We start from the raw sequence: 27946 nt of genomic DNA, 5'->3' as shown, positions 1-27946 counted from the left end.
TGACTATACTACCCTGGTGAGGGTGGGTGGTTTTGGTCAGTGGTTTCCCCTAACAACCCTATCTCAGATATTATATAAAAGTTCATTGTAATTCAGGAGATCAGGCTAATTTCCAGTCCTATTCAAGGTCCTAATCGAATGGGGACAGTGGCATTGTAACTATGCAGTCTTACCTTTTTTTATAAAATAATAAGGTTATTGAGATGCTCAGAAGCCTAGGGTTAACTGAAGAGGCAGGACAATGCATTGTTTATAAGACCAGAAGCAATTTCAGTATGACAAAGAGGAGGAAAATGAGAAATCAGAAGCTAATTATTTTGGTGGTAAAGGTTCTACTCAAACACCCCAAGGGCAAAAGGTGACTTCATTTTAATTGCTTCCCTGTACTACCTCTTATTCTATTGTGTGAAGAATGGAAAGGAAAAGGTGAATTTCTATGGATTTTCCTTTTTAATTAAACCATGTTGTTAGTTTCTGATAGCATTTTGATTGCTTACAATTCAGGCTGTTTTTTCATTTCTTTTGTATACGGAATTAAGGTTTGTGAATCAGACTGAGTCAGCCACCCACTGACAGCCAAAAAAGTGGCCATCTAGCTTCAGGCAGATTTATTTGAAAATTAGTTTTAATTAGTCATAGAATAGAAATTAAGCCTAGAGAAACCAGATGTATGTTTTGGTTATTCTTATATACAGGCTGTTTGCAAAAAGTGGAGCATGATCTCAATCTAGTTTCCAATACCCTGTTTTTCTGTATATAGTATGTTAGTGTGTCAATACATATCATGATATGTGAGATTATTTCTAAGACAGTAAATATTCTTTCCAAGAATCACAAGTAAATGTGCACTTTATGTAAGAGCCAAGTTCTTCAAATCAACTCCTTTTTATTTGGATTTATTATCCTTTTAGGAATTTCTTTTCATTATTTTATTGATCTTCAGTTGGCAGCTACTAGTTTTCCTGAATATTTATACAACTTAATTCTCAAATGGGCTTCCCAGGTGGCACTAGTGGTAAAGAACCTGCCTGCCAATGCAGGAGATATGAGACGTGGTTCGATCCCTGGGTTGGGAAGATCGGCTAGAGATGGAAATGGCAGCCCACTCCAGTATTCTTGCCTCAAGAATCCCATGAACAAAGGAGCCTGGAGGGCTACAGTCCATAAGGTCGCAAAGTTGGACGCAAATGAAGCAACTTAGCACATACACTAAGGTCTTAAGTGCACTAGAGCAGCTGACTCTCTTACATTTTTTTTTTCCTTCTCTCAAGTGAATTAGAAAACAAAACAGCTTTGGAACCTGTAGCTTCGAGTCTTTCCAGCTGAATCTCCAGATACTGTGTAACAGAGACAAGTTGTTTTCACTGGACTCTGTTCGAATCTCTGACTCACAGAACGTATGAACAAAATAAAATGGTTGCTTTAAATCATTTAAGTACTTTTAAGAGAGAGAGAGAGTGAAGTAATTCAGTTGTGTCCAACTCTTTGCGACCCCATAGACTGTAGCCTACCAGGTTCTTCCATCCATGGAATTTTCCAAGCAAGAGTATTGGAATGGGTTGCCATTTCTTTCTCCATGGGATCTTCCCCACCCAGTGATGGAACCCAGGTCTCCCACATTGCAGGCAGATGCTTTACCATCTGAGCCACCAGGGAAGTACTTTACCTTACTCAAATTGTCTATTAATTTGGAAAACGTGTACATGTGTTCATTAATTTCTTAGGACGAACATCTCTTTATTTACTTCAGAGATCATCTTTGATACAAATGGGTATAATTATAGTTATTCCATAACAATATATATATTTTATGTACATATGTATCATAAGGTCAGTAATAGCTAGTATTGATACTTCCTGTGTGCTTTGTTAAATTATCCCTAACTGTTTCAACACCTTTTAAATTTCACATTGCTTAACAGATGAGTAAACTGGAAGCTCAGAGAGTTTAAAATATTCATCTTAAGTCACTCAAGATAACAAATGTGGAGATTGCTGTTTGAATGAGGTCTTCTTGACTTCTGACTTTATGCTTTTCCTCCATACCTCATTGTCTTCCTGAAGGGCCAGTGCAAAGGCAGGGTACCCACAGCCCCAGGGCCCCAAAAGGATTTATTTTGGTATCTATCTTTTTTAGCATTTGTAAAAGTGAAAAATTCTACAATCTAGGAAGGCTATGTATGCTCGTTAAATATGCACGGCTGCAAATTTACCCACAAGTAAATATAGTTGAGAATTAATTTTAAAGCATTTTTTCCTTTAAAAAACAGACTGAAACAAATATTAGAGATAGGCTTTTATTTTATTAAATATGCTCCAGTCTAAATAGATACAAACATTATATGAAAAATACTAATGTGCCAACAATGCTGAAATATGTTATTGTTTTATGTTATTACTTGCATTAAGTCTTTCTATCCATAACATAGTACCATATCATAAAAATATATATTGTTTTACGGAGTTTTTTTGGTTTTGTGTTATCTTTTCATCATTACCTGTAATGAACAGTGCATACACTTTTAGAGCTTGCCACTTATACAACATTGAATTTTTAAACGTTACTCGTATTGACGTTACCGAATGCAAGTTTGTATGCCCAATGCACAGTGAGGCCGTAAAAACCTGAACCATCAGTTTGGAGCAGAGATAAGTTTATTGCAGGTCCAAGCAAGGAGAATGGGTAGCTCGTGCCCCCCAAACTCCAAACTCCCGGAGCAGTTTTATCAGAGCATTTTTAAAGGCAAGGTGGGTGGTGGGTGGTCCACAAGGTATGTGATCAGCTCATACACAGTTCTCTGGTTGAGGACGATTGATTCTTAGGCACCAGAAAATCTAAGAGCTATACCCTCATGATCATCAAGTAATTTCATCCATTTGGTGGTGGTTTTAGCATCTGAAAATCTCTGGAAATATTTCAGATACTGTTATCTAGTTACTTCAGAGGAGCTACAGCAGAGGATATGGGGGAGGGAGACCTGTCCTGGGAAGGCCTCACAGGGTTCTGCTCAGTATGTGATATATGTAGATTTTAAATCATTTTATTTGGTATAGAATATTGTGTTATACAAATATGCCATTATTTATTCCTGATTTCTAATATCTTATTATTTAAAAATACAGTGAACGTTCTGCAGTGTGTGTCTATTGCAGGGCAGACACACAGATTCAGCTTTGCTCAATATTGCACAATTTACTTTCCCTTTGGAAACATTGAAAAAGCAGTATGTGAAGGAACCTGAACAATTAGCATAACATTGTAGGCACAATTGTCATCTGTTGCTTTTAGCTTTAAAGTCCCAGTCAACTTGGAGATAGTAAAAGTTCAATTTTAACATCTTGTTCACTGTGTTAAATAACCCACTCTGTAAAGAAATGAAAAGGGAAGTTTTAAATTCTTGGAACCGAAAATACTGTTTGTCAGAATTTGCAGTAAATGGTAGAAGTGGTATTCACAGCATGATTTATGACTAGAAATCATTTATCAAGAGAAAAATGATTGCATACAAATAAAGCATTCAATTTGATAAACTGGAGAAAGAGTCCCAGAGTAGAGGACAAAGAAACAAGAGGGAAGAAAAATAATAGAGATAGAAATCAGTGACAAGGAGAACAAAACAGACAAAATAAATGATTAACCAATAATAAAAATTCTAAAAATTGGTTCTTTCAAAACAGACAAAACTCTAAGAAGATTAAAATATAAAAGGCAAACAAAAATGCAACTCCAGTGCTTCCCCAACTCATTCTTCCTCCTGCTCGGGTGACTCTTTCCCCTCTAAACTCTAATTGACCCAGCCAACCTCTTCTCCCCTCAGGGAGAGGAGCGAGGCTCCATCTCAGAGTTTTAGCTTTCACTTCTAAGATGCATCAAGCTCCATCCCTCTTCAGGGAGTGCAAACAGAATGAACACATAGAATGAATTAGATTTCTGTTCTTACTGGAACTGATTACATTTATATTAAAATTCCATTGTAGATACATTGTAATTTTTAAAGAAAGATTTATAGAGTCATCCGTTGGTATCTGCAGGGAATTGATTTTAGGACCAAAATCAAATGGATCCTCGAGTCCCATAGTCAGCTCTCTGTATTTACAGATTTGCAGATCAGCATCTCGGATTCAACCAACTATGGATTGTGAACATAGTATATGGTCTGTGATTGGTTGACTCAGGATTTGGAAATCATAGATAGACAGACATATGTATGTCTGTCTGTAATAACTTCATCCCTCTCCTGTTTTCAGTTATTTCCTTTACCCATCTTTTTTTTTGAAACTTTGGGTAATAATATATGTAGATATGTAGATACTCCGTGTGTGTGTGTGTGTTTTGCCTGCTTACACAGGTCCTCTATAGGAGAGAACAATTCCAAAGAAGGCTATACAACACATATAGGGTCTTGAAATCCAGGAGAGGGATGAAGTTATTACAGACAGACAGACATATGTCTGTCTATGATTTCCAAGTCCTGAGTCAACCAATCACACACCATGCTTACACAGGTCCTCTAGAGGAGACAACAATTCCAAAGAAGGCTATACAACACATATAGGGTCTTGAAATCCTATGAACACAGTTAACAAAAAAACAATTTTTATGAACCAATGTTTATAATAAATTGATGAGAAATAGTTGACTCACATTGTTACTGCTACGACCTTAATGAATTTGTCTTTAAAGATGTTCGAAAATGTTTTTCTCTTTGAAAAATGTTTTTAGTGTCTATAAAAGTGCTAGTAAAATAACATGTTTCTGGAAACACATTTGCTGTCATCATTAATTGTACCACAACAATTCACAACAAGATTAGATTTTGACAGAAGATTCATAAGGAAGTAATTAAAATTTTAGCAGACAGAATCTGTTTGATTCCTAAGGAAGACTTTTCCTGACTTTAGGATCTATGAGATTAAAGAAAAAATAGGCACTCAGTGGAAACTCTTATATGATCTTTTCAAGTTATCTTTGAGAAAGGACAGACTTACCACTGAATTAAATAGGTTAAGGGAAAACAGGTAAAGGGACCAGAAGATATTATTTAGTTTATGAATAAAAGTAGTATTTCCTAGGTCTTTTATCTTTTGGTTTGTGTGAAACCCCCCAAAATTGACTGAAGGAGATGCACTTTTTCTTAGTGTCCCCAAGTCCTGAGCCTGGAAGAGCTAAGGTGAAGGTCACACGGGTAAAAATAAAAGACACTGAGAGACAGCGTAGGGAACCACCCAAAGGCAGACATTCAGTCTAGACATCCGTGTGCTCAGGTGTCTGCGACCGAGGCAGGACTGGTGGATTTTTATGATCAGTAAAGCATTTCTGTCTCTATCAAGAGACAGTGTTATCAAAAGTTGAATGATAAGGTATCTGGTATGATTTATGATTTGGATTTTTGGCATTGGAATTTAAATGGATTCCATTGGATTGATTGGAATCTAAAAATGGGTTGAGCCATTCAGTTAGTCATTTATTTTTTGGGAAAATACATATTCAGCACCTTCTAGGTAGGAGCTATATGTGTGTGTGTGTGTGTGTGTGTATACGTGTGTATGTATATATATGTGTGTGTGTGTGTGTGTGTATATATATATATATACACACACACACACACTTAGGCATTGATGATGTAGAACTAAATGATAAATTATCATCTTTAAAGAACTTATATTCTATGGGAAAATATATTATATATTTAGAGGAAATACTCAACAAACCAATTATCATAGTTCCCTATGACAAGTGTTATAATGGATATATGCATAGAGTGTTCTGGAAACAAGAGGAAAAAGAATTTGCTTCTCCCTCTAGATTTCACTTTTCTATTTTTATGTCAAAAGGATGAATATTTAAAGATTTAATGAAAATGTAAGCCTCTAAGGAAAAAGGAGGCTTTTTAAAGGGCTCTCTGCTTATTTTCTTCATCTTTTGCCCGTGATCAGAGAAGTATCTGCTTTTCATCATTCAGTTCAATCTCTCAGTCGTGTCTGACTCTAGGCGACCCCATGAATCACAGCACACCAGGCCTCCCTGTCCATCACCAACTCCCGGAGTTCACCCAAACTCATGTCCATCGAGTTGGTGATGCCATCCAGCCATCTCATCCTCTGTTGTCCCCTTCTCCTCCTGCCTCCATCCCTCCCAGCATCAGAGTCTTTTCCAATGAGTCAACTCTTCACATGAGGTGGCCAAAGTACTGGAGTTTCAGCCTCAGCATCAGTCCTTCCAATGAACACCCAGGACTGATCTTCTTTAGGATGGACTGGTTGGATCTCCTTGCAGTCCAAGGGACTCTCAAGAGTCTTCTCCAACACCATAGTTCAAAAGCATCAATTTTCCGGCGCTCAGCCTTCTTCACAGTCCAACTCTCACATCCATACATGACCACTGGAAAAACCATAGCCTTGACTAGATGGACCTCTGTTGGCAAAGTAATGTCTCTGCTTTTGAATATGCTATCTAGGTTGGTCATAACTTTTCTTCCAAGGAGTAAGTGTCTTTTAATTTCAAGGCTGCAATCACCATCTGCAGTGATCTGGGAGCCCCAAAAAATAAAGTTTGACACTGTTTCCACTGTTTCCCCATCTATTTCCCATGAAGTGATGGGACCAGATGCCATGATCTTAGTTTTCTGAATGTTGAGCTTTAAGCCAACTTTTTCACTCTCCTCTTTCACTTTCATTGAGGCTTTTTAGTTCCTCTTCACTTTCATCATTATATCACCAGAAAAGTGAAAGTGTTAGTCTGTCAGTCCTGTCAGACTCTTTGTGACCCCATGTACTATAGCCCACCAGGTTCCTCTGCCCATGGGATTCTCCAGGCAAGAATACTGGAGTGGGTTGCCATTTCCTTCTCCAGGGGATCTTCCTGGCCCAGGGATTGAACCCAGGCCTCCTGCATTACAGGCAAATTCTTTACTGTCTGAGCCACCAGAGAAGCCCTCATCAGCAGAAATGCCTGTCAAATAATTGAATATTCCATGACAGTTTCACATCACTCTACCTAAAGTGTCCTTAAGGAAGCTTGTACAACTGGAAAATTATGTAAGGATAGCCTAAACACTTAATAATACTTTAAAAAATTGGTCTTTTTAGTGTAGTCTAGAATTCTGAACCACCCTATCAAGAAGATAGACCCCAAACTTCACCTTTTCCCAAAACTCAGAAGTTCTGGTCTGAACATAGGAGTAATAGTTGCTTGCCTGTCGTGTCTTCAGCTATTTACTTTACCCAATTTCTTCTTGGAACATTAGGTGATGGCCTGATTCTAACAAAAAGGATAATTGTGCTTGCTGTCAAAGCTCCAGGTTCTCAACAGGAAGACAGGCTATTGGGCAGCGATTTTGGTTGTGGAAATATCCTTCAAGCATCAAAATCAGATAAGAGGGAGAAAATTAATCCTCTTAGTGGGAGGCAGGTTTTGCTGGAATCTATCTCAGAGATGAGATCAGTGCTGTCAGGATAGAGACAGTCTCTTGTGTCTGCCTCACGAAGATAGTTGGGTCCCATCCCTACTTACCTTTGATGACTCTAAATCTTGCTCTCCCTGGCTAATCACTCAAGCTGGAGAAAGTGCAGTTTAGCTGGCATGTATCTTCCTTTTTTCTTCTTTTTCTCCTAACTTACCTCCAGTCATTATCCTCTCTTGCCAAACACATAATAATGCTCTCTCCTTTTATGTGTGCAAAATAATTAATAAGAAATGGTGCTCTGTTCTTTCTCTAATTGCTCCTCAATTGGATCCAGGAAATTAACATACTATAGTAATAAAGATGCGCTGAATCCCTGACTCAGAGAGCTGTCGCTATTTTATAAGCTAGGCAGTAAAAGGTGACTGGTGGACACTGGCCGTGGTAGGTGCTATTGACGAGCACAGCATAGGGTGAAGCCGGGAGAAAGAATTGTTCCTAGAAGCCTATGCATGTCTCCCATGCCATGCTCATATGCGCTGTCACTCGGTCGTGTCCGACTATTTGTGACGCTACGGACTGCAGCCCACCAGGCTCCTCTGCCCAAGGAATTCCAGGCAAGAATACTGGAGTGTGGTGCCATTTCCTCTTCCAGGGGACCTTCCCTATCTGGGGATTGAACCCACAGGTGGATTCTTTACCACTAGCGCCACCTGAGAAGCCTATGTCATATGTCTCAATTATGTTGGTAGTGAGGTTTAGTTCTTGAAGAGGTTGTGAATATTCTTTGGACAGAAGGGAAAAACCTGGCTTGTGGGGAACCATAAACTATCAACATGTTATGGGTGGAAGAGAATTCTCGGATTTCCAACTAAAAGAGACAAGACAAAGCCAGAGCATTGGGAAGTATGAGAGCAATTTGTGCAGGAAAGCACTTTCCTTGAGTTTGCTGAGAGGCAGAGATCAGTGGGAAGGGCATCTCAGGAAATTATTGAGTCTTCTTTAAAATCAAATCAGGGGATTTCTCTTTCCTTCCAACCACACAGAGTGCCATAGGGCACTAAGGAAAGCAAGTCAGAAGGTGACAAGAGCCTTTGGGGACAAAATCACTTAAGCACCATTCTAAAACTGGGAAAACAACTCCCGTCTCCTTCTGCACTGGAGGAGTTAGAGTGTTTTTATGGCAGTATAGGAATGGGCATTTGTTTGTTTTCAGTGGCTAGGCCAGAAGTGGAAGAACGCACCATGATTTATCTATATCAATTTCTCATTTTCTCCTACAGCTCCTTTCCTGTTTTGCGTTGCTTACAATGTAAATGTTACATAGAAACTGCCCTGTTTTTGGACACAGAAGAGTGGGGAAGAGAGGTTTTTTGGGGTTTTTTGGTTTTTTTTTTTTTTGGATTTTGTTTCTCATGCCAGTGTCTAGAACGTAATTTCCTCTTCTGAGAACTGAGTGAGATGGGAGGAGATGTTGACAGGAAAACTTCCAGAGTATATGACAGTTATCTTCAGGAGGAGCAGCAGAGCCACTCCCAACTCTACCTATTTTTTTCTTCCATTTTCTGATGCTGGATTCAGAAGTCCTTATGGCATTTCATAAAAATAATTAGCTGTAGGTAAGCCTTGCTCAATCACCCTGGCCCCACAAGATAAATATTATCTCTCCTGCATGTTGTGGTATGTGAGATAGTTTTTTGTATAAGTTTCTTATTTTAATGGGTTTCCCAGGTGGCTCAGTGGGTAAAGCATCCACCTGCACTGCAGGAGATGTGGGTTCAATCCCTGAGTCAGGAAGATTTCCTGGAATTGGGCATGGCAACCCACTCCAGTATTCTTGCCTGGGAAATCCCATGGACAGAGGAGCTTTGGCGGACTACAGTCTCTAGGGTCTCAAAGAGTCGGACATGACTGCAGCAACTGAGCACATTGGCTTGTGTTAATACTGAATGTAGCACTCAGGTGATTTGCCCTCACAATTGAGAGCTTCATGTTTCAATTTATGCTTAAAAAAAAAAAAGTCCACATTCAGAAAACTCCTGTTGGATTGCATCTCAACAGGAGTTGTTGGCCAGGGTTCCCAGAGTCATTAGGCTAAAGCCGGCAACTCTTTCTAAAACGTATTCCTTGCTAATGCTCTAGACAGCTCTCCACAGGTATATTTCCCTTGATCAGATTTTAGAATAGCATGCCTTTTCTATTCCTTTAATCTCTTTTTAGAAACTAGGCAGGAAACTATATTGCAAAGACTGACTTGTAATATGAGCCATCACATCTTTTTTTCTGCGTGATTGTACAATGTCTGATGCAGTTTTTTTGTTGTTGTTATTTTTGCATTATCTTCAAAATGTTAAAATATTTCCCTGGAGTGTTCAGATTTTACATAATAAAAAGTATGATAGTCCAGTTTTCATGTTGAAGGAACTTGGACAGTATTAGATTCTTCTACATCATTTTTTTTAACCTGTTTTTTCTTGTATCCACTTCCCACTTTTGCCCCCTTTGTCCTTGCATTTCCACCACCTTCCCTTCCCTTTGTTGCAGTTCTTAGTGATAAACAGTAGGTGGCAGTACAGTTTCAAGCTCAAAGAGCGTTTAAGGGCTTCCTCACTCTGCAGACTGATTAGGGAGGGTGCACAGGAGAAACCGAATTATACAAGCAAGTGGTAAAACAGGGGTGTTTTCAAAACAGCAAATATAACTAAACACAGGAACTTATTTAAAAACACAGAGGATATTTCAAGTACAGCTCACGTGGGGACCATTGGGTATATATTTGAATAGGAGGAAACTATGAGCATGAACAGAATTAGAAGAAATTTACATCAAAGGAGAAGAACTCACCAAACAGCCTTATTATTTGAGTCCTGGAACTTATTTCCCCACCTCCACACAAATGCCCATCTCTCTCCTTCCTCTTTCCGCACCCTCCCCTCTGTTGGTGGTGAATGTTACCTTTGAGGCTGTTTGGCAGTCCCTGAATGGGTTTGTGACCACTTGAATAGAGAATGTGTTTGTCTTTCTCCCATTTCAATGCCACTCTGTGAGGCTGCTGTAACTTTCATCTCTCTCACTCTTATTCTCGCCTGCTGCCTTACTGTATGTGCTTTGTTCATTGTCTTAATAGCAATTTTCATAATTAGCAGGGAGGAAAAGAAAACAAAGAGAGGCTTGTATAATTGATGGAGATTCTCAGTGCTAAGGGATTTCTGGTTCTATTTTACCTTGTTGGAGATGCTTGGGGGCTGGAGTGATGGTGGTGAAGATGTCACCTATATCCATGATCTCACTGTCGCTCCCTCAAGCCCTCAAGATGATGTCATGGGCTGGGCATAGCAATCCTAAGGCAATGCACATCCTCAAAGGAAGCGCAAGGGAGAATGCTGTTGCCCAGAGATGATTACCTACAGTCATGCTTTGAGACCATATTAAATCATCCCTAGGCCGGCTTGATTTAAACTGAGTGTTCTTCGTTCATCCACAGTTGCAGGAAATAAATTCAATTTGTGAAGCCTCGTGACTTTAATATAAAACAAGAGAAAAATAAAGATGGTGTTTCTGCAGCAGTGGTGTGTGGACCCTTGAAATGAGCCTGGACGGGATGTCTAGCTGGGAAATCAGTTTCCACTCAGGCCATTTCTCAGGAGTTTGTTAACAGACAGCTAGCAATAATGGCCCAGGCAGGAGACAAGAGTCCAGCCTGGGGAACTTTGCCCAGGCCTGAATGTTGTCTTTTTTAAAAATTGGAATGCAGTTGCTTTACAATGTTGTGTTAGTTTCTGCTGTACAGCAAGGTGAATCAGCCACAAGTACACATATATCTCCCCTTCCTTGAATTTCCTTCCCATTTAAGTTACCACAGAGCACTGAGGAGGGTTCCCTGTGCTATACAGTCAGTTCTCATTAGTTACCTATTTTATACATAGTGGTGTATGTATGGCAATCCCAATCTCCCAATCTATCCCACCCCCTCCTTCCCTCCTTGATGCCCATGTGTTTGCTCTGTATGTCCATGTCTCTAGATGTACTTTGCAAATAAGTTCATCTGTACCATTTTTCTAGATTCCACATATATAGGTTCAGTTCAGTTCAGTTACTCAGTTGTGTCCGACACATTCCGACCCCATGGACTGCAGCATGCCAGGCTTCCCTGTCCGTCACCAGCTCCTGGAGCTTGCTCACACTTAGGTCTATCAAGTCAGTGATGCCATCCAACTATCTCATCCTCTGTCGTCCCCTTCTCCTGCCTTCAATCTTTTCCAGCAAAAGGGTCTTTTCAAATGAGTCAGTTCTTCACATCACGTGGCCAAAGTATTGGAGTTTCAGCTTTAGCATCAGTCCTTCCAGTGAATATTCAGGACTGATTTCCTTAGGATGGACTTTTCCTTTAGGAAGGACTTTCCTTTAGGTTGGATCTCCTTGCAGTCCAGGAGACACTCAAGAGTCTTCTCCAACACCACAGTTCAAAAGCATCACTTCTTCAGCACTCAGCTTTCTGTATAGTCCAACTCTCACATCCATACAGTTCAGTTCAGTTGCTCAGTCGTGTCTGACTCTTTGCAACCCCATGAATCGCAGCACGCCAGGCTTCCCTGTCCATCACCAACTCCCGGAGTTCACCCAAACTCATGTCCATTGAGTCGGTGATGCCATCCAACCATCTCATCCTCTGTCATCCCCTTCTCCTCCTGCCCTCAATCTTTTCCAGCATCAGGGTCTTTTCAAATGAGTCAGCTCTTTGCATCAGTTGGCCAAAATACTGGAGTTTTAGCTTCAACATCAGTCCTTCCAAAGAACACCCAGGACTGATCTCCTTTAGGATGAACTGGTTGGATCTCCTTGCAGTCCAAGAGACTCTCAAGAGTCTTCTCCAACACCACAGTTCAAAAGCATCAATTCTTTGGCGCTCAGCTTTCTTTATAGTCCAACTCTCACATCCATACATGACCGCAGGAAAAACCATAGCCTTGATGAGACAGACCTTTTTTGGCAAAGTAATGTCTCTGCTTTTTAATATGCTACCTAGGTTGGTCATAACTTTCCTTCCAAGGAGTAAACGTCTTTTAATTTCACGGCTGCAGTCAACATCTGCAGTGATTTTGGAGCCCCCAAAAATAAAGTCTGACACTGTTTCTACTGTTTCCCCATCTATTTGCCATGAAGTGATGAGACCGGATGCCATGATCTTAGTTTTCTGAATGTTGTGCTTTAAGCCAACTTTTTCACTCTCCACTTTCACTTTCATCAAGAGGCTCTTTAGTTCCTCTTCACTTTCTTCCATAAGGGTGGTGTCATCTGCATATCTGAGGTTATTGATATTTCTCCTGGCAATCTTGACTCCAGCTTGTGCTTCCTCCAGCCCAGCGTTTCTCATGACGTATTCTGCATATAAGTTAAATAAGCAGGGTGACAATATACAGTCTTGACATACTACTTTCCTAATTTGGAACCAGTCCATTGTTCCATGTTTAGTTCTAACTGTTGCTTCTTGATCTGCCTATAGATTTCTCAGGAGGTAGATAAGGTGAACTGGTATTCCCATCTCTTGAAGGATTTTTCCACAGTTCGTTGTGAGCTACACAGTCAAAAAGGCTTTGGTGTAATCAATAAAGCAGAAGTAGATGTTTTTCTGGAATTCTCTTGCTTTTTCAATGGTCCAACAGATGTTGGCAATTTATTTTCCTCTTTCCGACTTCTCTCTGTGTGACAGTCTCTAGGTCCATTCACATCTCTGCAAATCAAGCCTGAATGTTCTTCATGTTCTTCAGTAGGAATAAGTGCATCAGCACATGATGGGAGCCTATATGCACAGATACTAGGTTTCACCAAAGTGTGAGAAAAGTGGGCAAGTCCAGGGAACTTTCAGGGCTGTGGTCAGGAGAGGGCAGAAGGAGTGAACGTAGAATGACAAAGGAGAGAGGGAAAGAATAGAGTTGACATAAAACTAGAAGAAACCAGACGCTTCTCTTTCTCTTCCTAAGTAGGATGGATGATCCACCCTCTGCTTAGAGAAAGTAGTGTTTTTGCTGTGGACCTCATCCCAAAAGCTGGAGTGTTCAGAGAAAAGTTAGGCATGAAAAGGAAAATTGGTGAAACATACATCGAGAGTTGCTTTCAAAGTGCAGACATGGACTTGCTTGTTCATGAAGACTTCACACCTGAGGGCGGTTTATTTGTAGTGTGCCAGGAGGATTCTAGAGGCAGCGTGGCTCCTGGACCACCACACTGTGTTTCTTCCTGTGTTTTCTATTCTAATTTCATAATGGCAACCAGAAAATGAAGGGGGCCTCGGCTCATCCAGCCAGGCCTGTAAGTGGATAGGAAATATCTCAGAGCTCCCCTCCCCTATCCACATTCTTATAGAAATGTCCCATTCGTATTTTCAGAATACGAATGTTTGTGTTTGTGTCTGGTGGTTCAGATGGTAAAAAGCCCACCTTCAATGCAGGAGACTTGGGTCAGGAAGATCCCCGGGAGAAGGAAATGGTAACCCATTCCAGTATTCCTGTCTGGAGAATTCCATGGACAGAGGAGCCTGGCGGGCTACAGTCCATGTGGTAGCAAAGAGTTGGACATGATTGAGCAATCAATGCTTTCACTTTCTTTGAAGTGCCTTTTACACCTGTGCTATATTTTCATTCCAAACTCACCTCTGTGTGGTGACCTGGTTCATTGCCAACTCCAAGCCAGGTGATGGTTTAGAAACTCTTAAGTAGAAAGTCTTATGTGTTGGGTACCCTGCGAAAGAAAGATTGATGTTCATTTGTGAGTGATCCTCTCTAAAAAGTAGTAGACCAATATAGGTGGCACCCCAATATTCATCTGATCTATCTTTAGGAAAGATTCTGCAAAATGGATAGTCTATAGATCTACCCCTTTCCTAGTGGGGAAATGATACAGGTGTTCCAAGGAAGGGCCAAGAAAGAAAGCCATGGATACTATCAAGATAAAGCCATGGGATTAAAAAAAAAAAGGAAGACAGAATATTTTTAGAGGCCTTTTAAAAAAGTAGAGTCAGAACAGTATTACTCAAATACAAAAGATATCATGTTTGGAAGAGCTTGTAGATTTAGAGCATCTCAGATTTCATAGAAGTTGCCAAGAAAATGCATGTATCAAAAATGTACGGCAAAGAATATTAACACACCATAAAGGCTGAACTAGTCATGATGCCCATCATCTCAGTTCTAGCTTTATTGATTAGAAGCAATAAAACATCACAAGCAGTGGCATATTTCTCAAAGACTTTCACCTTCATAACCAGGACACACTTGTGCTCTCTTATTACTACGTCGCTGGTAGAAAACTGGGCACGTTTTTCAGTGTCCTTAAGCCTTGTGATTGATCGACTGAAAAATCAGAGGCCTTGAGGGGAAGCTTGCTGATGGAAGGCAATCTACACAAGTGTCTTTGTGATTCTCAGAGGTTCCTTGTGTCTTGATGACGACACGGTCTAGAAGCAGTACCGTCCAGGACAGCAGCTGCAGCCAGTGTGTGCTTCATGTCTCATCCCCTTGGATTGTTGATATCTGCATACACTAATCTTATGATTCATTCTGAGATGCTATAACTGTATTTAAGTAGATCATTTCATATTTCCTTTTTCTTGAAAACGTCCCTTTCCAGAGGAGAACAAACCTATCCCCTAGCAGACCTTGGAGACGTTCCTGAAGCTGACAGTCTAAAACTCAGATTTTTTTTTTTTTTTTACTTTATTGTTTTTTGTTAAGAATTCAAGTGACTTTTACTTTGAGATCCATAGCCATAACATGGCTATGGAATTTTCAGTATGAAAATATTTTACCAGTTAAACTATATAATTCCCATCTGAAAGCAATGTCTTATTTTCCTGAAAAGTGTTAGTCACTCAGTCATGTCTGACTCTCTGCAGCCCCATGGTAGCAAAGTAACCCACCAGTCTCCTTTGTCTATGGGATTATCCAGGCAAGAATACTGGAGGAGGTTAGCCATTCCCTTCTCTAGGGGATCTTTCCAACCCAGAGATGGAACCTGGGTCTCCCGCATTACAAGCAGATTCTTTACCATCTGAGCTGCCAGGAAAGCATTTATTTTCAGGTTCCCATGTATACTCTCATTTGAGAAGTCTTGCCTTCATTTGAAGGGAAAGAAAAGTATGAATATTCAAGTAAGTGGGGTTAACATTGGAAAGGGAACTTTCACTAGCCCATGTTCAAATTAAGATTCATAGAAAAGTGTATCAGAGTGGCTTAAAAAGCAAAACTCTTCCACAAAGCAGATATTTGAAGGGATGAATAAATGAATGGATTCCTTCTTAATGCAGTTTTAATTGTGAGTCACCTCCTTTTAATCCTTTTATTTCCCCAGTGCAGTGGGGACACAGTAGGGAAAGCCTGCAGGTTTTTTCTATGATTTAATAATTCAAAGATCTGGGTAAACCTTTACACTCGTCCTCTGCTGTGGTCTTCTAGTTTTTTTTTTTTTTTTTTTTTTTTTGACTGTTGTGTTTCTTCTTTGAGTTTCTGTTTAGACTCTGTTCCCTTCCCTTGTTTCTTCCTTCTTCCCCTTATTCCATCTATTGATCTCATGGCGAAGCATTAAGTTTTTACCTGCTTCTTGCCGTGTCTTTTTAGTGCGGACTCCGCCTGTGTTTTATCTGTCAGAAATCCCTGTTCTGCTCTCTTCTTAGGGTAGTTTTGTGTAGATGTCCTGCTGATCCCCTTTTGTTCATAACTCACATTTGTTTGGGGTGAGTTCTTTTTAGAACTACTGCTTGGGATGAATAATTAGGGATAGAAGGTTGGTGGGTTTCTAGAAACTTTGAGTCTCTAGTCTTCATACTCTTTCTTAGCAGCACTCTCCTCTAGGGTTTGCTTCTGCTCCTGAATGGCTCAGAGCTAAGGGCTTTGGTTAACCTTGTCTCTTCATTTAAGATGGACACATTCTGTATCCTTGAATGTGGTCCAACTTTACTAGACTTAGTAGCTCTTCATATCTAATAATTCCGGTTTAGGGACGTCTTCTAGTTTAGCCAGAGATGATGCTTTCTTTTCTGTTTCTCATTGTCCCTGTTATTTTCCATGGATTTCAAAAAGGATTGAAGAGCACACAGATGCAGAGGTTCTGCGATTCTAGTCTGTAGCTTGTCTTCTGACTTTATTCTCACTGTTTTGTGATCTGCCCTGTCCACAGCTGCACGATCAAAAGCTCAGATGAGACGCTGTGACTTCTCTGCATCAGAACTTTGCTCCGTGTAGCTTAGAACCTAAATGACAAGCCCCTCAGCCTCTGTATGAAACGCCCCTCCCTCTTGTGGCTCTAGACATAATGTTTATGACTCCTCTACATGCGAGCAACACTAAGTTGCTTGTATATCTGATCACATGTTGTGAAATTTTCTATCCTAATCCTTTCTCATATGCCTGTAGCCTCCACCTGAAATAATTCTTTGTTTCTTACTTACCTAATAGGCTTCTACTTATCCTTCAAAGCCCAAATCATTTATAAATTTTTTTGATGATGGCCGTTCTGACCAGTGTGAGGTGACTACCTCACTGTGATTTTGATTTGAATTTCTCTAATAACTGGTGATATTGAGCATCTTTTCATGTGTTTCCTGGCCATCTGGATATCTTCTTTGGAGAAATGTCTGTTTAGGTCTTTTGCTCATTTTTTGATTGTATTATTTATTCTTTTGATATTGAGCTGCATGAGATGTTTGTATATTTTGGAGATGTGGGTGAACCTGGAGTCTGCTATACAGATTGAAGTAAGTCAAAAAGAAAAACAAATAATCATATAGTAATGAATATATCTGGAAGTTAGAAAAATGGTACCGATGAACCTATTTGCAGAGCAACAATAGAAAGGCATGCATTTTCCCCCAAGAGAAAGGACTTGGGGACACGAGGTGGGGACAGGGGAGGCTGGAAAGAGTTGAGAGAGGAGCAGTGAAACATACGCATCCAGTTCAGTCACTCAGTCATGTCCGACTCTTTGCGACCCCAAGGACTATAGCACACCAGACCTCCCTGTCCATCACCAACTCCCAGAGTTCACTCAAACTCATGTCCACTGAGTTGGTGATGTCATCCAACCATCTCATCCTCTGTCGTCCCCTTCTCCTCCTGCCTTCAATCTTTCCCAGCATCAGGATCTTTTCCAATGAGTCAGCTCTTCGCATGAGGTTGCCAAAGTATTGGAGTTTCAGCTTCAGCACCAGTCTTTCCAGTGAACACCCAGGACTGATTTCCTTTAGGATGGACTGGTTGGATCTCCTTGCAGTCCAAGGGACTCTCAAGAGTCTTCTCCAACACCACAGTTCAAAAGCATCAATTCTTTGGTGCTCAGCTTTCTTTATAGTCCAACCCTCTTACCCATACATGACCACTGGAAACACCATATCCTTGACTAGATGGACGTTTTTGGCAAAGTAATGTCTCTGCTTTTTAATATGCTATCTAGGTTGGTCATAACTTTCCTTCCAAAGAATAAGCGTCTTTTAATTTCATGGCTGCAGTCCCCATCTGCAGTGATTTTGGAGCCCCCAAAAATAAAGTCTGACACTGTTTCCACTGTTTCCCCATCTGTTTGCCTTGAAGTAATGGGACCAGATGCCATGATCTTCGTTTTCTGAATGTTGAACTTTAAGCCAACATTTTCACTCTCCTCTTTCACTTTCATCAAGAGGCTCTTTAGTTCTTCTTCACTTTTCTGCCATAAGGGTAGTGTCATCTGCATACCTGAGGTTATTAATATTTCTCCCGGCAATCTTGATTCCAGCTTGTGCTTCATCCAGCCCAGTGTTTATCATGATGTACTCTGCGTATAAGTTAAATAAGCAGGGTGACAATATACAGCCTTGACGTACTCCTTTTCCTATTTGGAACCAGTCTGTTGTTCTATGTCCAGTTCTAACTGTTGCTTCCTGACCTGCATATAGATTTCTCAGGAGGCAGGTAAGGTGGTCTGGAATTCCCATCTCTTTCAGAATTTTTCAGTTTGTGGTGATCCACACAGTCAAAAGCTTCAGCATAGTCAATAAAGCAGAGATAGATATTTTTCTGGAACTCTTGCTTTTTCATTGATCCAACGGATGTTGGCAATTTGATCTCTGGTTCCTCTGCCTTTTCTAAATCCAGCTTGAACATCTGGAAGTTCACAGTTCACATATTGTTGAAGCCTGGCTTGGAGAATTTTGAGTACTACTTTACTAGCGTGTGAGATGAATGCAATTGTGCGGTAGTTTGAGCATTCTTTGGCATTGCCTTTCTTTGGGATTGGAATGAATACTAACCTTTTCCAGTCCTGTGGCCACTGCTGAGTTTTCCAAATTTGCTGGCAATACATATACATTACCATATGTGAACTAGATAGCCAGCAGGAATCTGCTGTATTGCACAAGGAGCTCAGCTCTGTGCTCTGTGTTGAACTGTAGGGGTGGGATGAGGGGTGGAAGAGAGGCTCAAGAGGCAAGGGATATATGTATATTTAAGCTGATTATTTCATTGTACAGCAGAAACCAACACACAATTTTAAAAGCAATTATATGCCAACTAAAAATAAAAAAAAGCCCAGCTCAGACAGTTCTTGAGTTTTGAAGCCTTCTTTTACTTTTTTTGAAAAAGCATTGAAAGAACATTGGTCTTCCTCTCTTTTGTGCTCTTTACTCATACATGTTTTGATGATTGCAGTTTTTCGTTATAATCATTTGGTTAGATATTTTCCTCCTACACTAAGTTATGTGTTCCTTGAAATTGATGTCTTGTTTCTTTGTCAATCTACATCACATTTAGGGCCTGGTGGTTAAGAGGGTCTCAAGTAACAGATATTCAGGTTCAAATCATTATAAATGGAAAGATTCAGATCTGAATAATCATTATTCAGGGTTAATAAAATAGGTGAAAGATTTTTAAATGCTGGACTTGAATTTCTGTTTTCACTGTCTCTGCTGGATTTGAATGGAATGTAAATAAACATGTGAAATAATACCAAAACAAACAAAACAGGACAAAATCAAGTATAAAGATCCTGTTGTTGTTCAGTCACTAAGTCGTATCTGACTCTTTTGTGACCCTGTTGACCGTAGCCCACCAGGCTCCTCTGTCCATGGGATTTCTCAGGCAAGAATACTAGAGTGGGCTGCCATTTCCTTCTCCAGAGGATCTTCCCAACCCAGGAATCTAACCTGCATCTCCTGCATCGGCAGGTGGATTCTCTGCCCCTGAGCCACCAGGGAAGCCCATCATAAAAGAAACCAGTGGTGAGGAAAAAAGTGAGGAGGCAAACTCTAAATCCTGGAGCTATTTGAGCACTAGAATTCCATGGATGGAGGAGCCTGGTGGGCTGCAGTCCACGGGGTCGCGAAGAGTCGGACACGACTGAGCGACTTCACTTTCACTTTTCACTTTCATGCATTGGAGAACGAAATGGCAACCCACTCCAGTGTTCTTGCCTGGAGAATCCCAGGGATGGGGCAGCCTGGTGGGCTGCCGTCTGTGGGGTCGCACAGAGTCGAACACGACTGAAGCGACTTAGCAGCAGCAGCAAAGCTACAGTCAGCATTAAGAGAGTAGATACTTTTTCCAGGATAAAATGTATGTGGAGGAGAAATGAGCAGGCTGGGACAACACTTCAAGTCGTTCAGGTGCAACTGGAGGAAAAGCAGGGAGCTTTCTTGCCTTCCTGCATTGTCAGGTTAAGGAAGGTTATCTCTTCCCGGGACTCAACCTCTCTGTTTTAAAAATAACTGTGTATACTGCTGATTTCATGGTATTTCTTCTCTCCTGAGCTAAGTTCCATAAAACTTTTTATGCCCATTTCCAGCGATAATGGATGATGTGCCTGTCTCAGTGGAATAATTTAGTGACTCGCTCCGGTGAAAGGTGAAATGCTGAGTGAGGATTGAAATACTCCATATGTCTTAAAATTCCACAAACCTAGGCGTGTGGGAGACATTCCACACAGAAACTCAACATGACTAATCCTTAGAAAACAGTCTGAAATCGATCGTTCTTCCCCGCTGCCTGGACATACCGCAGAAGGCATCCCCCTGGGGCTCTCATGGAGCCATCTGGAATTTTTCAGGTTTAATATTAGTACTTTGCTTCTACAGAAAGGCAGCAAAAACCCTTCCTCCCGGGTCTTCCACCTGAGACATCTAGTGGTCCATCCATCGGCATGGATTTTCCTTTATTCCTATAACTCTGTGAGAAATTAATTGTGAACCATCCAAGACAGGCTTTTGCTTACTTCTCATCAGAAAACACCAGGAATGAAGATGTTTCCTTGTTACTAGCTCTTTTTTATGTCCTGGGTAGCTTAAAAAATTCTCCAGTTTCTTTTTTCCTTTTTAATTTTTATTTTGTGCAGGAGTGGTGTTGATTAATGATGTTGTGTTAGTTTCAGGAGTGCAGCAAAGTGATTGATATACATACACATATGTCAGTTCTTTTTCAAATTCCTTTCTCATTTAGGTTGGAACAGAATATTGAGCAGAGTCCCCTGTGCTATACAGTAGGTCCTTGTTGGTTATGTTTTAAATATAGCAGTGTGTACATGTCAATCCTGTTGCTCCTTTGTTCAGGCCCCTCTGGTCCTTTATTGGATGGTGGGCATGTCTGGGGTGGGGTGGAGCCTGGAGAGTGCCCACATCGTCACTAATTTGAAGTTTCAGATCACTCCCTGGGTCCTTCCTTCCTAGCTGACCTAGGAGCTGGCAGACTAGAAGGTAGTTTGAAGGTGATGTGATTTTTGAAGAGTTCCAGAATGTGTCTGAGTCCAAACTCTAGTGTATGGTGCTGAAGTTAATGCCATTTGATACCTTTTAATCAGGGATCCTCTGTGTTCTAAATAAGACATGGTTCTAGTTTCCAAGGAGCTCACAGCCTAGTGGGGCTTCCCTGGTGGCTCAGTGGTAAAGAATCTGCCTGCCAAGCAGGAGAGGCAGATTCGATCCCTGGGTCGGGAAGAAGGGATCTCCTTCCTGGGAAAGGAAATTGTACCCCACTCCAGTATTCTTGCCTGGGAAATCTCATGGACAGAGGAGCCTGGTGGGCTGCAGTCACTGGGGTTGCAAAGAGTTGGACACGACTTAGCAACTAAACCACCGCCGCCGCCACAGCTTAGTGAGAAGGCTGGTGTGTGAAAGTATGAAACAGTGGCCCTTAGGGAGAGGACAGGTCAGCTCCACCTGGGGAGGTCCAGTGGCATTTCTCAAGCAGATGCCACAGAGATGATTTAGGGTGGTGTCAGGGGCCCTCCCTGTGTCTGCCTCCCAGATGCCTGCTTAACTCTCCACCAGATCTTGGGACCCTCTGTAGTCTTCACATGCAAATGTCTACTTAAAGAGACGGCTGAGGTTGAACTAATTTCACACTTCGCCACCCAGTGAAAGTTAAGGCTGTATCACCATTACTCCTATGTCTGTATTACTGTACTGCTTGTTCACATAATGGACAAAAATATTTCTGATCAGTAGATAAAGTAAAATGGTATTGGGCATCCCAAAGTAGCTAAAATTGTCCTTCAACCACTATGTCCCAATTGAATCATTTTTGCCTCAATGTTTGCATCCTGTCTCATAAACGTTATATTGTTGTTGTTGTTCAGTTGCTCCGTCGTGTCTGATGCTTTGCAACTCCATGGACTGCAGCACGCCAGGCTTCCCTGTCTTTCACTATCTCCCAGAGCTTGCTCAAACTCATGTCCACCGAGTCGGTGATGCCATCCAACCAGCTCATCCTCCATCACCCCTTTCTCCTCTTGCCCTCAATCTTTACCAGCATCAGAGTCTTTTCCAATGAGTTGGCTCTTCGCATCAGGTGGCCAAAGTATTGGAGCTTTATCATCAACCTTGCAATGAATATTTAGGGTTGATTTTCTTTATGATTGACTGGTTTGATCTCCTTGCTGTCTAAAGGACTCTCCAGAGTCTTCTCCGGCACCACGGTTCAAAAACACCACAGTTCTTCAATGCTCAGTTTTCTTTATGGTCCAACTCTCACATCTGTACATGACTACTGGAAAAACCATAGCTTTGACTGTATAGACCTCTGTTGGCAAAGTGATGTTTCTGCTTTTTAGTATGCTGTCTAGGTTTAGTTGTATTATGACTACATATAAATATTAGTTATTTAAGTTTGGTAGCTTTATTACCAAACTCACACATTAGCCTTTGGTCATCTCCCTGCTATGGGCCCCAGAGGGCCCATCATTTAGAAAGGACCCCTCCCTCCTGGTTTCTTGCCTCTCCCTTCAAACTTCCAACACCTCTGAAGACGGTAGTATACATCTCTTTCTCCCAAGTAAAGCATGAGTTGGTAGTCAAGACAATATCTTTCAAGCTTGAGGGGAATTCATCCACAAGGTTGTGTCTGTATTGCCCCAATTAACTTAATATGTAGTCAGCTGAGAAAGAAAAGGTTTTAATTGTGAAAGGGGTTGATGCATTATCCACTGGTATCTTTTGGCTTCTTTATTCTCTTTAATGTCACTTTATTTTTGTTTTTTGGCCATGCCCTGTGGCATGTGGGGTCTTAGTTCCCTGACCAGAGTTGGTACCCACACCCCCTGCATTGGAACCAAGGAGTCTTAATCACTGGATCACCAAGAAAGTCCCATCCATTGGTATCTTAATGTCGTAATTAAACCTGAGCCTCAAATGATAGGTAAAAGTCACCGATTTGTGAAAATTCTGTGGGACCCCAGTGGTTGCCCTGTTGTCTAATCCTGATTCTGATAGGTTTAGAAACACAAAGCCAACTTATAAAGTGTCTATGTCATATCACTCAAACATTAAATTCCACAAACAGTGGAAGCAAAAACCAATAATGCTTAGGGAACATCATTGCTTTTTACTTTGGTTTCATTTTTTATTGTCCAAGTAGATTTCTTTTTACCGATAGACACTTAATCTGGGGCTTATTTACCTCCCTGGCATTTTCTCTGGAGAGCTGGCCTTGGGCACAAGTGGCATCGCAAGGATTTTGTCCATCATCACATTTCTGTGCGTTCTTTTTTTTGTGTGTGATAAATCCAGACCGTTTAACTAAGTTTGTTTCAGTCTTACATCACCATGCCGACAGACTGTTTTTTGAATGTTATTTATTTATACATGTTTGGCTGCTCTGGGTCTTCCCTGATGCGTGAGGACTTTCTCTAGTTGCGGTCATCGGCTTCTCGTCGTGGTGGCTTCCTTTGTTACGGAACACAGGCGCTAGGCATCCAGGCTTCAGTAGTTGCAGTGTGCAGGCTCAGTTGCTCTGTGGCATGTGGGATCTCCCCAGATCAGGAATCAAACTCATGTCTACTGCATTACCAGGCAGATTCTTAACCACCAAACCAGCAGGGAAGTCCCACTAATAGACTCTTTTAGTAAAAGATCTACCACTTAACTAATCCAGGTAAGCTTTGGGAGTTACTCACTGGAATATATCATACAACCAACACATTAATTATACCATCTACTGTATTGAATTTCTGTTTAACTGAATTTTCATGGTGTAATTTCGACAAGATTATTCTTGATCATTGTACTTAGAATTATCAGTATCACTTGCAAAAGATTTATCATGCTTATTGTCTCATTTTAGGTCACCAGTCTCTTCAGAAGATCACGGTAAGAATCTGTCTTACTTATACTAATTCAAAGGTGAAAGTTGAGCTGTGGTCCTTGCATTTCATTGTCAGCAGAATCATTTAAGAAAATGTCTTTAAGATGTTTGTCTTGTGTTTTTTTAAGTGCCAATTATGAAATGCTTTTAAAAGCTTAATTCACCCCAGCTGAATTTGGTATCTTGTACTATCTTCAGATCTGTTACAACTTATTTGTTTGACAAATATTGTAAAGTTTAATGTATTCTGATTTCTGTCCCATCTGTGGATATAGTTAACCCTTGAACCATGTGGGGATTAGGAGCACCAATCCTCCACACAGTCAGAAATTTGTGTGTGACTTAGAGTTGACCCTTCGTATCTGTGATCTCTCCATTTTCTTGAATTCAACCAGCTGTGATTCCTGTAGTGCCGTAGTTTTTACTATTGAAAATAATTCCTCACACAAGTGGACCTGGGCAGGTCAAACTCATGTTGTTCAAGGGTCAGCTGTACTTTTTGTGACTTTGGGCTAGTCGTGTGACTTCTCTGAGTCACAGATTTCACCTTTAAAATGGGGGTTGTAGTACATATTTCCTAAAGTCCCTTCCAAATGGGACATTGAGATGTGTGGAGGATGTTATGAGTCTGATATGAGGCTGAGTGGTAGTTGTCTGAGTTGTCACACAGTTAAGATGAGTTATTTACATTTTAAGAGACAACTATCTTACTCAAAGGAGAATGTGTATAGTTTTGTCTCAGCTAAGCTTTGAAGTTGTGTGTATATTCAATCAGTCGGTCAAAAATGTTTATTAAGTGTTTACAGTGGGTCAGTTATATGATCATGTTATACAGGTATGCTGTGTGGGGCTATGTGCAGGGACAAGATGATGCGTGACACACAGCTTTCTCCCTCAAGGATTTTTTGGGGGATGGAGTTGGTGGAATGCCACATACCAGCTGCTATACAAAACAAAATGCAATTCATCTTATAAAAGAGGGATAAGCCAGGACTGTAAGAGTACCATGGATGTTCTCCTTCATGCTCTTCCTAATTCAGCTAAGGCACCATGATTTATTTAGGCAATCAAGTAAAAAAATAAAAGACATGTTTTAAGTTTTTCTCTTCACCCTCTATTTCCTACCTGGTCACTAAATTCTGCCAACCCTATTTTTTATACTACTTTTTTCTCTGTTTTCTTTTTCATTCCCATTCCTTTTGTTTAGGGCCTCTCTATGTCTTACTTGGACCTTTAAAAGTGTCTTCTAACTGATAGCCATTCCTCTAGAATTCCTTCTTTTATTTCACTTTGTAACTGCCTATCACCAAAACTGATTATGGCAAAAATCTACTCCCATTGCCTGTGGGGTGAAACCTTTTCACTAGACCAATAGTTGTATTCTTCTTTCCAATGCTGAACTTAAACCTGAACTAGAAAGTCCTAAATGATGGACTCTGTCTTCCTCTCCTGCTTGTTGTTTCTCTGGGCATCTTTTCCCTTCTGTCTGTGCTCTAGCCATGAGGTGGTATGTATAGTTTCTGAAACTCACCATATTTATCATGTTTCCCACTTTTATCCAGACTGTTCTGACCGAAGTCCCTCCTCCTTTTTGTCAAAGAGAGTTTATACTTGTCAATCATCCATCCTCCATGAGAGCTTTCTACCCTGCTTAAAAATGCAATGCACATTTTTCTTCATTCTAGAATTTGACTTAAAATTTTGATGCTTGATTTACCTGTCTTCCCTGCTAGACTGTGAGTTCTTTGATAAAGATCCCAACAAACAGCAAACATACAAAAGATGTTTATTAATTGAATATACTGACGAGAGAGGGGGCAGTTTTTAAGCAGACCTGTTCTGCTGCCATAACGTCTTTCTCTGCATTGGAATAAAGTTGTGTCGTGTTTTATGAAAAATCATAGGGCAGTTATGTTCAGGCCTATCAAGTCAAGTATCGACCACCTAATGATGACCTACTCTTGTATGCTATTTTGTCCATCAGTGTTCGTATGACTGGGGTTTTTAAATTGCATATTTAGGAGTCCTTGGATTTCAGGTTCATATGATAAACCAGAAACTTATGTTCAGTATTTATTTTGAACTAGGGTTTACTGTAATGAACTTTGTTTGCATTCACCTTCTTCTCTGTATAAGAACTTATTCCCTATTCCAGAAGAAAAGGGAGTGAGACTTTAGAATTCCATTTCTATAGTCCATAGTCCACTGGGAATTCTTAAGGATTATGAGCTATCAGTGAGCGTTGCCCATATCCTGGGGAGTCCTGAAAGGTGATGACTACCAGGAAGGCTTGTTCAGTATTGACAGCACTTCAGAATCGATTATTTTGAAAATGGGTGTATGTGATCAGTTAAAGGAACATTATCCAAACTTAGGGTTTTTCCATCCTCATGGCTTCAAAACATGTATTACATGGCATGCCTCTTAATTTGATTCTGCAACTTCCAAAAGTGATTCAAATATGTAACATAAACTTACAATGATGATGTAACTAATCTCATCTGATTTTCATCTTCTGGCCCATGTATCCGTGGAATAATATTCTTTTCCTTTATCACCAAGATTTTCTACTAGTACTTAAAATGTGTTTTCTTATGTTTATACATTTTAAAGTGTTCATGTTTGCTGTGGTTTGCATAAAACCTTACGTATCGTGTCATCAAGCTGTGTTTGTGTATAATAATAACACTGCAATATACTTGGAAGAGAAGTAAGAACTACTAATTTTGCTTTCTCAAAGTTATGGGTAGAAAAGTCAAGGCACATCGGCAGTCATGAAATCAGAGTAGAAAGCTCAGTGCCTCTTGCTTTTCTATTTCGTTTGCTTTCCGCAGTGATCCGGTCCCTCACTCTGACTGGTCCCTTTGGGCATCCCCAAAACGGACTTTGTTCTTGAGAAAATCTCATTTTCCAGAGTCCGGTAGCCCTGACCTTCTCAGTCCCCTCAGATTATCACCATTTTACAGAAAATGTGCTTTGGTTAGCGTGGCTTTGTCATTTTCCTTCTTGGTTTCAGTTTCCTCGGCCACAAAGCGAGGCTGTTCGTATCTACCTTGCCTGCCTTCCTCATGGGATTGTTGTGAGTTCAGTTGTGAAATTGTCTGTGAAATCACTTTCCCATTTGCGAAAAGCAGCCCTAACATAATGCTGTTGTTGTCCACGGTGGATGGGGAAATATGTGTTTACTATGATGTTCGCTCAGCATTATGCCCTGCCTTTGACAAGTTAAAAGATGTGCTGGGAATGAGAGGGCGTGTGAGAAATGTTTCTTTCAACATTATCATTAAATATTAAATTTCACTGGAAACTTTTTTTGTCTAGGTGAGGAGGGGTAAAAAAAAATACACAATTTAGCTTGCAATGATAAAGGGCCAGTGTCTCATTAGATGCAGGATCAGTAGATATGAGGAATTGATAATTTAAGGCATAAATGAAGTGTAGAACCAATTGCACCAGAATATCAGAGTTGTTAAGAATAAAGGCTGAAATCTATTGAGTGCTTCTTAGGCAGAAACACTCTGCTAAAGTGTTTCAGTTATGTCATTTCATTTCATCTGTAACAAATCACAGGACACAGTAAATGTGTTCTCAGTTTTTAGGGGAGGAAACTCAAGAGCTCTTACATAAGTTGGTGGTGGTGTTAATTTTCACACCTAGTCTAAATACTCAGCTCTTGTTCATTTGCTCACCATGTCCCCAGAGAACAAAAGAAGTGAGTGTCACCATTCAGGTGAATTGATCGAATTGTAGAAAGAAAAACATTTCCCTCTAACAAGAGTTTATTTACTACTGTGAGTGATTTCTTTTTAATGACAAACCAAAACAGACCAAAAATAACAACTTCTCCCTCCTGCTGGGAATGATTTGTCCCTGTAGAAAAAGTAAATACTAATGTCACATTCTCTCATAATTAGTTAACTGAGTGAAACTGAAGCTTCAGGGAAGCCTGCC

General features: G+C 40.5%; 1 protein-coding gene across 18 annotated transcripts in view; it reads left to right on the top strand.

The window, feature by feature from the left end:
• Nucleotides 1–27946, top strand: part of DGKI (diacylglycerol kinase iota) — a 502019-nt gene that overhangs the window by 422433 nt on the left and 51640 nt on the right. For 17 of the 18 annotated variants that reach the window (XM_044946917.2, XM_044946916.2, XM_044946915.2 and 14 more), the window contains one exon: nucleotides 23975–24000. In XM_044946917.2, coding sequence (XP_044802852.2) covers nucleotides 23975–24000 — 26 coding nt within the window. Of the gene's footprint in view, nucleotides 1–23974; nucleotides 24001–27011; nucleotides 27305–27946 lie in introns of those variants that run through there. The other variant, XM_044946921.2, reaches the window with a different exon arrangement.

The sequence above is a fragment of the Bubalus bubalis genome, chromosome 8, assembly GCF_019923935.1.
Source record: "Bubalus bubalis isolate 160015118507 breed Murrah chromosome 8, NDDB_SH_1, whole genome shotgun sequence".
NCBI lineage: Eukaryota > Metazoa > Chordata > Mammalia > Artiodactyla > Bovidae > Bubalus > Bubalus bubalis.
The sequence above is the reverse complement of the archived record's forward strand: the minus strand, read 5'-3'. Positions and strand labels throughout refer to the sequence as shown.